The sequence below is a fragment of the Pipistrellus hanaki genome (assembly GCF_964339955.1).
Source record: "Pipistrellus hanaki genome assembly, chromosome: 10".
Lineage (NCBI taxonomy): Eukaryota > Metazoa > Chordata > Mammalia > Chiroptera > Vespertilionidae > Pipistrellus > Pipistrellus hanaki.
The window spans coordinates 14,199,298-14,211,042 of record NC_140512.1 but is presented as its reverse complement, the minus strand read 5'-3'; the positions used below and the strand labels follow the sequence as shown (position 1 = coordinate 14,211,042).

At 37.3% G+C, this 11,745-nt stretch overlaps 1 protein-coding gene across 1 annotated transcript in view; it reads left to right on the top strand.

Annotated features, from left to right (window-relative positions):
- Positions 1–729: 729 nt before the first annotated feature.
- The window catches only part of POU6F2 (POU class 6 homeobox 2), a gene marked incomplete at its 5' end in the record, with an annotated part of 337,029 nt that continues 326,013 nt past the window's right edge, over positions 730–11,745 (top strand). Inside the window, one exon of the mRNA XM_084896419.1 lies at positions 730–834. Within this exon, the coding sequence (XP_084752545.1) occupies positions 730–834 (105 nt within the window). The remainder of the gene's footprint in view (positions 835–11,745) is intronic.

Sequence of the window (11,745 nt, the reverse complement as noted above, 5' to 3'; positions counted from 1 at the left end):
CTGTCATCACATTACATCAGTTTAGATGAGCTGCAAGTAGATAATTTCTTAACCTTTTAGAAGATGGAAAGTTTAGTGACTACTGTTGACATACTTTGAATATTTTATATTTGAGTGGTCATCACAGTTTGCACAAACGATTGTATACATCCATTTTTAATCAATGAATGTTAAGGTTCCTTTGCTATGCAAGGGTTAACATTTAGGCTTTTCTAGGAAGGTGATGTTAACAAAACCTGCAGAGACTACTGCCTATTGTCAAAAGGTAATTTAGGGAATGTGAAAATAAAATCATTAGGGACAGCTTAAGAGAAGTAGGATATTTAATTATAATTGGGGAAAAAAAATTTGTATGTGGAAATCAAAGTCTCAATTAGTGCATGAAACAGTTAATTTTGTTTTGGTTTTTGTGTTAAACATAGCATTAAAAAAACAAAACAAAAAAAACCTCTTAGGTTTATTAAACCTTTAGTGGAAGCTCACAGCCAATGTTTTGTCTTTGGTGAATAGCTGTTTGTCTCACTTTATTTACTTGGTATTGGATATTTGTCAATGTCATTTCATATCTACAGAAAATTCTTACGCTCTATAGAGGTAGCGAATGTGTGTGTGCGCGCGCGTGCCTGCCGGAGGTCACATGACGGTTTCATCCTATTTGGTGGAGCAGCTTGACTTTTCCCCCCCCCCTTGCTTTTGGTGATGGTTGTGAGTGCAGAAGTTGATTGACAGATGCATGCCAGAAACCCCCATTCTCCTTTTCAAAGACAACATATGATGGATTGCGATCTCTCAGCCCAGCAGAACACAGGGACCATGCAAGCTGTAATTGGTCAGGTATGGAGTCAGCCATTTCTCAGCTCCCCTTTTTCCCCCCGCAAGGGTCTCACCATATCGTTCACATAATTCATATTTACAGTACCATCTTTCTCTCTGTATCTCCAGCTACCTGCCAGGGTAGTGCTGAAAGTGCAAAAGGCAGAAGGCACCCATTAAATCCAGCCAGGAAACCTCAGCTTCAAACTTCATGGCGATGTTTGAAAATTAAAACTAAGACAACAACAGAAATCTAGAACAAATCTAACCAACAATTTGGTCTGAATGTGTTGTTTTTTTTTTTTTAAAAAAATCTGTCTTTAAGAATTGATTTTCTGTGGCTATTGTGATCTTAGAAAGAAAGTGTGAGGCAAGAATCAAGTGCTATGTTTCCTAGTTAGTAGTTAAACATGTTCTGTGCAGTATTGTTATTTTGATATTTTTCTGTATTCTCTCCTCTCTCTGTCTCTGGAAAATCTGAATATCTAAGTACACGTGCCTTTACTTCTAACCCAGGAGGTGTGTGATCGAGCCCGGTGGATGTTGTAGTGGTGTTGGCTGCGGCAGAGGGGCAGGCAGCAAATTAAACACTGACACAATCTGAAAGGTCCAGGTGGTCTGCTTGCGTTTCCTAATGCAATCCAGCACCACCGCTTTAATAAACAGCTCTATTTAGTTCCTCCTCCCGGGACCCAGGGAGGTGGACTGGTCTGGGGCTGCTGTGATGAAATGCCAGAAGAATCTCTCTCAGAGGCCTCACAAGCTGATGCTTAGAGCTTTCCTGTTCTGTCGTCTTTGTCTTCCAAATGGGTCAGTGAGTCTTGCTCTTTCGGGTCCCTGCTTTCTGTTACCTCGGTACTTTTCTGTTTGTGTTGAAATGTTTGCCTTTGGAAGCTAAATCGGGAGAGGAAAGGATCATTGTATTTTCATTTGCTTTCCGATAACTGAAGTGGTGAAAGGAATGCTAGTGTCCGGCTGCAAAGGAAGGGTGATTTTTCTGACGATTGGTGGGGGTGGGGTGAGGAAAAAGAGAATATAGGGGGTTTTGTGGCAGTTGTTGTTTTGTAATGTATTTTTTTGAGCTACATTTTCCTAAGTTCTCTGTGCTTACTTATGAACTATTAACTTCTCATTCAAAATATGGTTATGCACATTGATACACTCCTAAAAGTTGTGGGATTTTTTTTTTCTTTTTTGCACACTTTCCAATCAAGACAACCTGGCAAAGTGATGGCATAGATTTGTTGGCTGTATATTAATAGTATGGGGAGAAGATAGACCATCTTAATCGGTTTTCAACAAAATTACAGCAGAGCACTTTAGGGTGCTGAAAGCACATGGTTTATTAATACCAGCATGCTTCATAATGTACTTTTAGAGGGAAAATGTCAGATATATAATACCATGTTTCCACAGGCTTATTCTCTTTTAAAAGCAGAACAATATTGTTTTAAACTTTCAAATCGGTTTTGTTATACAGACATGTATAAAGTAAAGTCTTCAGGCATATATTTGTCAGACAAAAATATGTAAGAAATGATTTTATATACTGTTGATACCCATTTCAGTGTACAAGTTCAATGATGAGTAAGTATGTGAAATATAGATTAAATAATTAAATTTGGCAGATAGGATTAAATGCATATTTGGTTAAGGACCTTTTTGTAGATAAATAAAGCGAATTCCTGATAACTGTTTTGTCCTGTTTAATGAAAACTTTACTTAGATTGCAAGCATATTCTCTCTTCCATATGCCATAGTATGATCTTAATACTGTACAAAATTACTGTGCTTTAGTCCCAAATAAGAAATAGGATTTTATTTTGTATGAATTTTTTCTTACTTGGGGAAAGAGATGGTGAAAAAAATAGGAGATATACTTGCAATATATCACTTAATAATGTTTATTGGAAATAATTGCAAAGGTGTATACTTTTAAAAGGTTCAAGTATATATTTTAAAAAAGGAATCAGTATACTCTTTACAGACACCAGACTTCTAATTTATCAGGATTTACAATTGATTATTATTACATAGTTCTCTCTGTATGAGGTATGCTCTCTAATTTTTAAAGGCTCAGTACTTGTTATGAATGTTTTATAAATAATTGTGTCGAAATTTTCTGAAGATGGAATTTCTCATAAATTATTTGTTTAAAAACTCAGATACTTATGTCAAGCTAGTAAATTATCAAAGCAATTGTTCTGAAGGTTGTAAAATTTGCTCCACTAAAAATGAACAAACTAAAATGCTCCTTATTTTTAGAACTGAAATACTAAGTATTCAAAAGGACAGAAATATAGTACACTGTCCCATATGCATACCATAAAAGTCAGATAACTTAAATTGAAACTGTACCTGTACATATAAGAAGAAAGAGGGCAGGCAGATTGGAAATAATCTCCTTTTAATTGTTATAGCACAGATAATAATATTGACTCAAATGACTACTCCTAACTGTAAATAAAAGAACGTGAACATATATTTTATTGCGTTGCAGTTACTCATAATCATCATTTTTCAGCTCTGGATTTCAATATCACTTATACCAACTCAGCAGGTGCTAAAGTCCCATTCGATCATGAGAATGTTCATGTGTGTTCCTTCTCAAATACATATTGCAATCATTTTTTTTTTGTCCTTTTCTCTTAATGTTCTGAGTTCTGTTACTCAATGGCTTGGGGCTGGAAGAGCAAATAACCAGTTTTCTATGACATTTTCCATTCAGGAATCAGAAAGGTTCCCTTGAAATATGACCATTAGTCTCCCCCCGCCATTCATCTCTAGGATCAAATATCCAGCTACTTCCACTGGAGGGGAAGGCGTAGACCTCAGGGTTGCTGGCTATGATCCAGCTTGGGAGAGTGTACTGGCTTCATGGAGCAGATATTGCTCATATCTCTTCCCCAGGACTCTCCCCCGAGCAAGCAATTAAGCAGTCTAAGACTTATACTTCCAGCCCAGCATATCAAGGTCAAGATACTTGGGTCATTCATACAGTTTTGGGAAATAAAATCCAGATTTTTGATGATAGTTATCTGTAGAGAGCTTTCTAACCCTTGGAACTATAGGATGGATTGTTACTTGCAAATGATTTTTAAAAATACTTCAAACTAATCAGTGAAGCAGAGGGTTTGAATATCATTAAAAAAGAAAGACTCTCACTTCCACCTCTCATCGTCATTATATTATGTTTACTGTGTCTTTTCCTTTTTGCAAAACTGAGCTTGTTAGTGACATATTAGTTCATCAGAATTACACACCTCTTGATTTTTTTTTTTCATCTCACACAGACAGTCACCCTGTCCAATTCTCCTTCTTGCACTCTGTCCCCAGTGGACCCTTGACCAGCCTGCCATCTTGATGCCTAGGCCTGAGGGTCTGGGCTGGCAGCGTGTGTCTATATACTGACTTCTCTACATATTACAGAACAGAGGATATTAAAGTGGTGCTTAATAAGAAAACAACAGATGAGGCAAATCGGATAAACATATTTATTGAGCATATCTATGAATGCTTTTGGGAATGGGAGAGACACTGCAGGTGAAAAGTGCTCCTGGGTGCACCTGCCGTGGACATGGCTAAGGTACTAGTGCAGTGGTTGGCAAACTGCGGCTCAAGAGCCACAGGCAGCTCTTGGGCCCCTTGAGTGTGGCTCTTCCACAAAACACCACGGCCTGGGCGAGTCTATTTTGAAGAGGTGGCGTTAGAAGAAGCTTAAGTATAAAAAATTTGGCTCTGAAGAAATTTCAATCGTCGTGTACTGTTGATATTGGGCTCTGTTGACTAATGAGTTTGCCTACCACTGTGCTAGTGCAAGAGGGAACAAACCAGGTTTGAGAACATTGCAAGTGCAATCAAAACCCTTTGCAGTTTTCCTTACCAGTTAAGTGGGTCTTTTTCCCAAGGTGTAGCCAGACATTTTAAAGTGGTTGGAAGTGAATGCAGACAGATGCTCCGTGTGCTGATAATGGCTCAGAAGGGGAGTGAGGGTAACAGTGTATTTGACTTTACAGCAGCATCTCAGTGCGTGTTTTCTCATATAAACTCGGGCACAAAAATATTTTACTGTTCTAGTATCAACACAATTTTATGTATCGTTTTATTTCCCTTCCCTCGTTCCAAAAAAGTATTCAATGTGGCTTACCTAGCACATACTCAAGCTGATGCAAAAGGAAAGTGGTCTAGGGGAGGGGAGCTGGCAGTAATAACACGACTGCAGGTTGTTCTCCGTCCACTGAGACTGATTTTCATGCCCTCTGTATGAAAATTAAACTTTGGGGGCTAACCTAACCCTGTTTTACACAAACTAAGCATAACTCCTATGCTCCTAAAATTCATTTTTGTAGATGTCATGTCATTTCCACAAATTTATGTATTTTGGGGATGTGAAATTGTTGTTTGGATTTATATGGATCTAATACCTTTTTTAGGGGATTACAGGTGAATAATAAAGTAGGAAAATGCAAATTAATTAAGGATTATTCTTTATGAATACAAAATAATGCTAGTATTCATTTTTCAACTGTGGGGGTCACTAACATTAAATTTATACTATGTTTTTCTAATTGGCCTTACACATTTCACTCAGTACTCCATCTATACCTAGAGGAAGTTAATGTTAGTTTTTAGATATTCTACTAAAGGCCCAGTGCACGAATTTGTGCACAGGTGGGGTCCAGCCAGCCAACCCCAAGCGGGGCTAACTGGCCACAGGGTGGGAATGTGGGCAATTGGTCGGCATACCCTACCCCCTTATGTAAAACGTTTATGTGTAATATATATAGTAGTTGTTGTAGAGGTGGGTGGAAAAAGGCTCTTTGTTAACTGTTTCTTCACTGTGTAATCCGTATTTTGTCAAACAGTTGAAAGCATCTTTCTGTATTCATCCTTATTTACCAAAATTAGAATCTAATGTCTGCAAATACTGTGGAACTCCACTTTTCATTGCATTGTAATATCCTATCAACTGTTGCTTTTTTCTAACATTTGACTGAGTAAAAAGTAAGGTTGTGAAATAAGGAGAAAGTTAAAAGGATTAGACTTGAAAAAATATGCAAAACACTAAATATTACTTGACCACTAAGAGAAAAATCCAAATTATGCAATTTTTACATTACTTTTACTTGGGAAATATTAGCTGTTCTAAATATAATTTCAAACCTCCATTTGTGTGTTTTTTTCTCCTTCCCTCCCTTCCATCTTCTCTCTCTCTCTCTCCCTTCATTATTATTAGTAGCAGAAGTGGCTGTAGGTGAGATGTGTGCCCAATAAAGTAAATGACAGAGCCAAGCCTTATTCTGGGATTGCATGTCGATTACTCCACTGGCTATGTTGTCCTGATTCTGCCCAAAATTGTAATAAAAATTTGTACCAATTTTATTTTTTACATTTTTCTTCTAAATCTTAGGTTGAAGAAGGGCTTGTGTGAGACTGTCATTACATCTCAGTAAGATCTTTTTTCTTTTCTATTATTTTCTTGTTCTTCCCATTCAACACTGTGAGCTGGTTATGGCAAAAATTGTCTAATATTTATTTGAAGTCTTTCTTCCGGGTTTGCCCTATGCTTGTGTTATTTTCTTCATCCCAGCTATAATAGACTCTTTTGTCATTTCAGAGCTATCCCTTCTTTTAAATACAAAACCATTGTATGTAAGTAGTCACAAAACCATTGTAAACATTTCTGATTATTTACATCAAAGGCTGCTCTTTAGATTTTGAAAAATCATTTTATTTTCCAAGTAGGCTGGTTTCAGAAAATAAGTTTTTGTTTTATCACTCGTTTCAAAACCTTCCTAAATCAGAGATTAGCTGTTGGTACTTGAAACTGATTCCTGGTGAGCTTCAGGAATCCTTCCTCCCTTCAGCAGCATTTTTCTAACCTTAAGAGCAAGAAAATTGAGGATCAAGAGAATATTCTAAATTTAACCTATTTTCAGTTGTGTTTTTTTTTCCCCTCAGGGGGTGGACTATTCCAGTGGGAAGAGAGACCTATACAATTTCCAACTCCCGCCTCCTAAGGTCAAAGATGCAAAATAATGTGTTGACAACTGGAGTGAAAAGGAAATAGTTACTCAAATGCACTGCTCTGGTATTTTGCTCTTTTCCTTCACATCATTTCTCCATCAGCTTTCCTTCTCTTGTCCACTGTAATCCCGAGTGAGTTTGATGAGTAATGAGTGGAAAGTGAATCCTGTGGGCTGGCTGGGCAGCAAAGGGCACTGGAAAGAGACAAGGCCTGAAGCAAAACAAAGCAAAACGGCAGCAGAAAAACTCACCAACACGCTTGCTTATGCTGTTAGTATTTTTTGTCAAGTTATTTCATAAGTGTACGTCATCTCACCTAGCAAGTTTGGATCACAGAGGTAAGCAGTCAAACAAGGCTTTAGGACAGGACAAAAAAATTTAAAAAACAAATAAAAAAGAGAGAAAGAAAAAAACCCACCTTTACAGTGTTTGTGCCATGGAATATGAATTTCAAAATTAAGCAACACTTTGTCTTTTGACCTTTTTACAAGTGTTGAATCAGTGATTGGGTGATGTGAAAGAGCAGCCCTGTTAAAACAAACGCTTCTGGCTGTTAGTGTGATGTTGACTCGTTTGCTTGTTTTATGACTTCGATTTTTTTAAAATGAATAATTAGAAACTATTTTAAGTAGAAAACATTTCTCCCTAGCAATGAAAACATAAAGAAACAGGTATACTTAAAAAAAATTAAATGCCTTATTGGATGGTATTTTAACATAGATCAGAACTCAGGTAAGCTCTTGAAAAGAATAAAGGGCACCATTTACAGAGAGCTTCGTGTACAGTGCAGAATTCATATATAGATTAAAAGAAAAAGTTGAAATTGTTGTTGAGAGCGAGAGGCACTGTTGCAACAACACAAACATCTGGATGCCAGACACTCGAAATGACATTGAAGCTATCTGAGAAAACAGGTAGATGCATCTTAGCTCTTAAGCTGTATTCCTCCAAAACCGAAGGCCAGCTGGGGCAAGCATGAAACCAGGCACACAGCTCCGGGCTGTAACCGGCAGTCCTGCTTCAGACAGAGCTGGTTAACTTTGTCAGCCTTAAATAACACTGGGCAACAAGGCTCTGTCAACCTTTCGGAGAAAAGGTTGAGAGTTGGGACAAATGTAGAATGCTCCTTAATGCGCACGAATAAAGACAAGACATCAAGCTTATTTCACTTAGTGTCAGTCTGATGATTCATCATTACGGTCAGGGCGCACTGTGGTCTCTGGGCTGAAACAATTTTATCTATTTTTTTTTTTTAAACGCACAGAATGTTCCAGCTTGGATCTTATATCCTTAGGGTTACAATATTGAATTCTGAATCGGGAAACTTAATCTTGCAGCCCGATTTGACAAGATGCTGTTTGAATGGTAGGCAGAAGTGATGATTGCGGGACAAAATGCCCCAGGTCAGAATTTGGGGGGGGGGGAATAAGAGATTTTGTGGAAATTTGGCTGTGATACATGAACCCCAACTTTGAAAATGTCTCACACCGAAACTGGATTGGCTCAGTGGATAGAGCGTCAGCCTGCAGACTGAAAGGTCCCAGGTTCGATTCCGGTCAAGGGCATGTACCTTGGTTGCGGGCACATCCCCAGTAGGGAGTGTGCAAGAGGCAGCTGATCAATGATTCTCTCTCATTGATGTTTCTAACTCTCTATCCCTCTCTCTTCCTCTCTGTAAAAAAATCAATAAAATATATTTTAAAAAAAAAGAAAGAAAAGAAAATGTCTCACTATTCATATCAGCAGATGGTATTCTAGGGTCTAAAAAGCAGAGCACTGGTGTATTCATTTTCTCCATTTCAAATCTTGCTTTAACAGAGTGAGTTTTTACATATTCTTCTTAGTGTATTTCTAATTTTGTTAATATAGAAAGTGTTTCTAGTAATATTCAAAAGGTTTCTGAAACACAGGGTAACATTATTGCTCAAACAAGACAATCATATTTTGTTTCTTGGTAAAAGGTTAATACTGAATTTTTCTTTTTGGAAAACTTGCTATTTGTAAATAAAACTATGTCTAGATTTCCAGGGACTAAAGAATTTAGAGTAAAAATGAAAATGAGGCAATCTAATTAGTGAAAATATAAATACACACACACTCCTTAGACATATCTATCCTCTAATAATCTAAAAACATTTTAAGTCTCATGTACTTTTTGAATTTAATACATGAAAAAAATTTACTTAAAATACTGCTCCTCTCAATTATGTTGTTCAAGTGAATGGAAAAATGCATGGCAACTTCTGGAAATCTGTGTACATAGTTGATCACTATACTGTAAAGGAATGACTATTGTGGTTATTCCCTTCCAAAATCAGGGGTGCTTTGTTTTGCAATGTACTTCCATTTTATAGCTTCTTTCTACCAGTGCTGAAACCTATCAACAGAGATTGCTTTCTCCCTTCCTACCATTATCCATCAAATAGAATTTAAGCAGCTAGTTCAGGCAGAGCTAGTGGAGCATCTGTGTAAAACCTGCAGAACATGAGCACAATTGTTATATGCAGATGATTGAGGTGAGTTACATGATTGAGGTGGAACCCTATGAGTCTTTTAAACATTTAAAATTTTTTTTATTGATTTTAGAGAGGAAGGAATGGTGGAGGGGTAGAGAAAAAGAGAAAGAGAGAGAGAGAGAGAGAGAGAGAGAGAGAGAGAGAGAGAGAGAGAGAGAGAGAGAATCGACTGGTTGCTTCCTGCACAGGCCCCAACAAGGGATCAAACCTGCAACCTAAGTATGTACGCTGACTGGGAAATCAAACTGGTGACCTTTCGAGGAATCAACTGAACCACACCGGCCAGGGCTTAAGCATTTCTATTAAGCAAATTATAAAAGTAATACATGCTTTATAACCATTTCAACAGTACAGGAGAGTACAAAGTGAAAAGTAAGTGCCCTATCATTCACTGTCCACAAATAGAATATTCAATAACTTCTTTTCTATTCTCCCAGAAATTTTCTATGCATATATAAACTTAGAATAAAAACTTTTTACAACCTGAGAAGATCCATAGTATGCATAGAGTTCTGCAACTTACTATATTTCAGAGAGGAAGGGAGAGGGAGAGGGAGATAGAAACATCAATAATGAGAAAGAATCATTGACTGACTGCCTTCTGTATGGTCCCTGCTGGGGGTCAAGCCCACAACCTGGGCATGTGCCTTTGACCAGAATCGAACCAGCACCTTTCAGTCCACAGGCCGATGCCAAACCAGCTAGGGTTGCAACTTACTTTTACATTTTAAAAACATGTTGAATATATCATATTACTACAAATATTATAGTAATTGTCTATACAGTCCCTTTTATAATTTATTTAACCAATTATTTTTCTTTTTTATTGATTTTTAATTACCATATAAAATATTAGTTTTAGGTGTGCATCATGAATCCAAATTTGTATATATTGCAAACTCTTCACCATAGTGAGTAACCAGTTTTCTCTTAATGAGTGTTTAGCTTTTTAAAAATGTTATTCTCTGCCGTGGGACTAGTAGAGGTGTTTAATTTCTTAGCATAAAAAAATTCCAGAATCTTCCAAATGGGTGCAATTTTAAAAACTGAAGGATGGCTTTATGCCACAAGAATAGATATTTGACATTTATAAAATGAGTACTCAGACCAATTACAATAGCAATAAGGATCACAGTATTTTACTTTGTAATAAAGAAGTAAGATAAAAAGCTAATGACCTAAAGCACCAGTTCTCAAGCAGGTACATTGTGACTTTAAAACCTCTATGTTTATTCCAACCAAGCGACTCAAATGACCAAAAATGCATAGCACATTTTCTTTCATGGGCCTCAATGCTGTGTAAAAGGTAATTGACAGAGATGTATGTTTTCAATGCATTATTCAATTCGTATGCCTAGATTACTGAAAAAAGAGACCAGAAGAAATTCATGGTAATTAATGTCAATTAAATTCCTGTTTTCTATATTTCATATTGACAGACCAATCTTTCAACCATGATTCATAGGTTAAATAATGCAGCCAGCAAAGGGCTGAATTCAAATTAATCCAATGTAGCCCTTGAATTCGACTAACTTATTAGGGTTTTTGGTAAGGTAGACAAAAAGATATACTAAAATATTGAAGAGAATGTGAAAAACTATAATGTACATTTCTGTTAAGATATGTGTCTGCTCATCCTCCTAACCACACCACTTCATAGATGCTAAGAAGAAAGTGAAGTGGGTAATAATGAGATCTTACATGTGTAAACAAGGTGGAAGTATGAGCTGACCGTGATATTTTTCTCAGAATCGATTCCATGGAACTGCTGGCTGGGTGAGTGTATGTTTTCTCCCCCTTGGGTCTTCCCCGCAAATGCTGGCACCAGCACCCTGGATAGGAAATGGTAATGTTTTGTTGTTAGGTTTAAACGCAGCAGCCTCCCCAACTCGGGGCTCAAAACAGGTTCTCAGGAGCCAATTGCAGTGTGTGTCATTGAGAGAGATGCTCTCATGTGAAACTTATGCCCGTGAGAAGTAGCTACAAACCATCATTCCCATTTTGTGAAAGTGGAAACTGTCTCAGCGAGGTCATATGTCTTATTTGTAGCCAACTACTGAGTAGAAGTGAGGTTTGAGGCCGGACATTTTCTCTAAGACGGCTTTCCTCTCCACCAGTTTTTAGCTCTGGCTGTCTTTTAGAACCACGTGGGACAACCTTTGGAAGATAGGATACGCAGGACCTATTCCCAGAAATCTGATTTAATTTATCTGGGTATTGGTATTTTTAGAAAGATTTACCGGTTATTCTAATGTGTTGTATCATAGTGCCTCTTAAAAGGAATGAAGGTTATTTGAAATAATAAGAAAGGAGGAAGTGAAGGTTAAATGAGGCATGTTTCCCCCTCCCCCTTCATAAATTTACAGCAGAAAAAAGGGTGGAGGTTGGT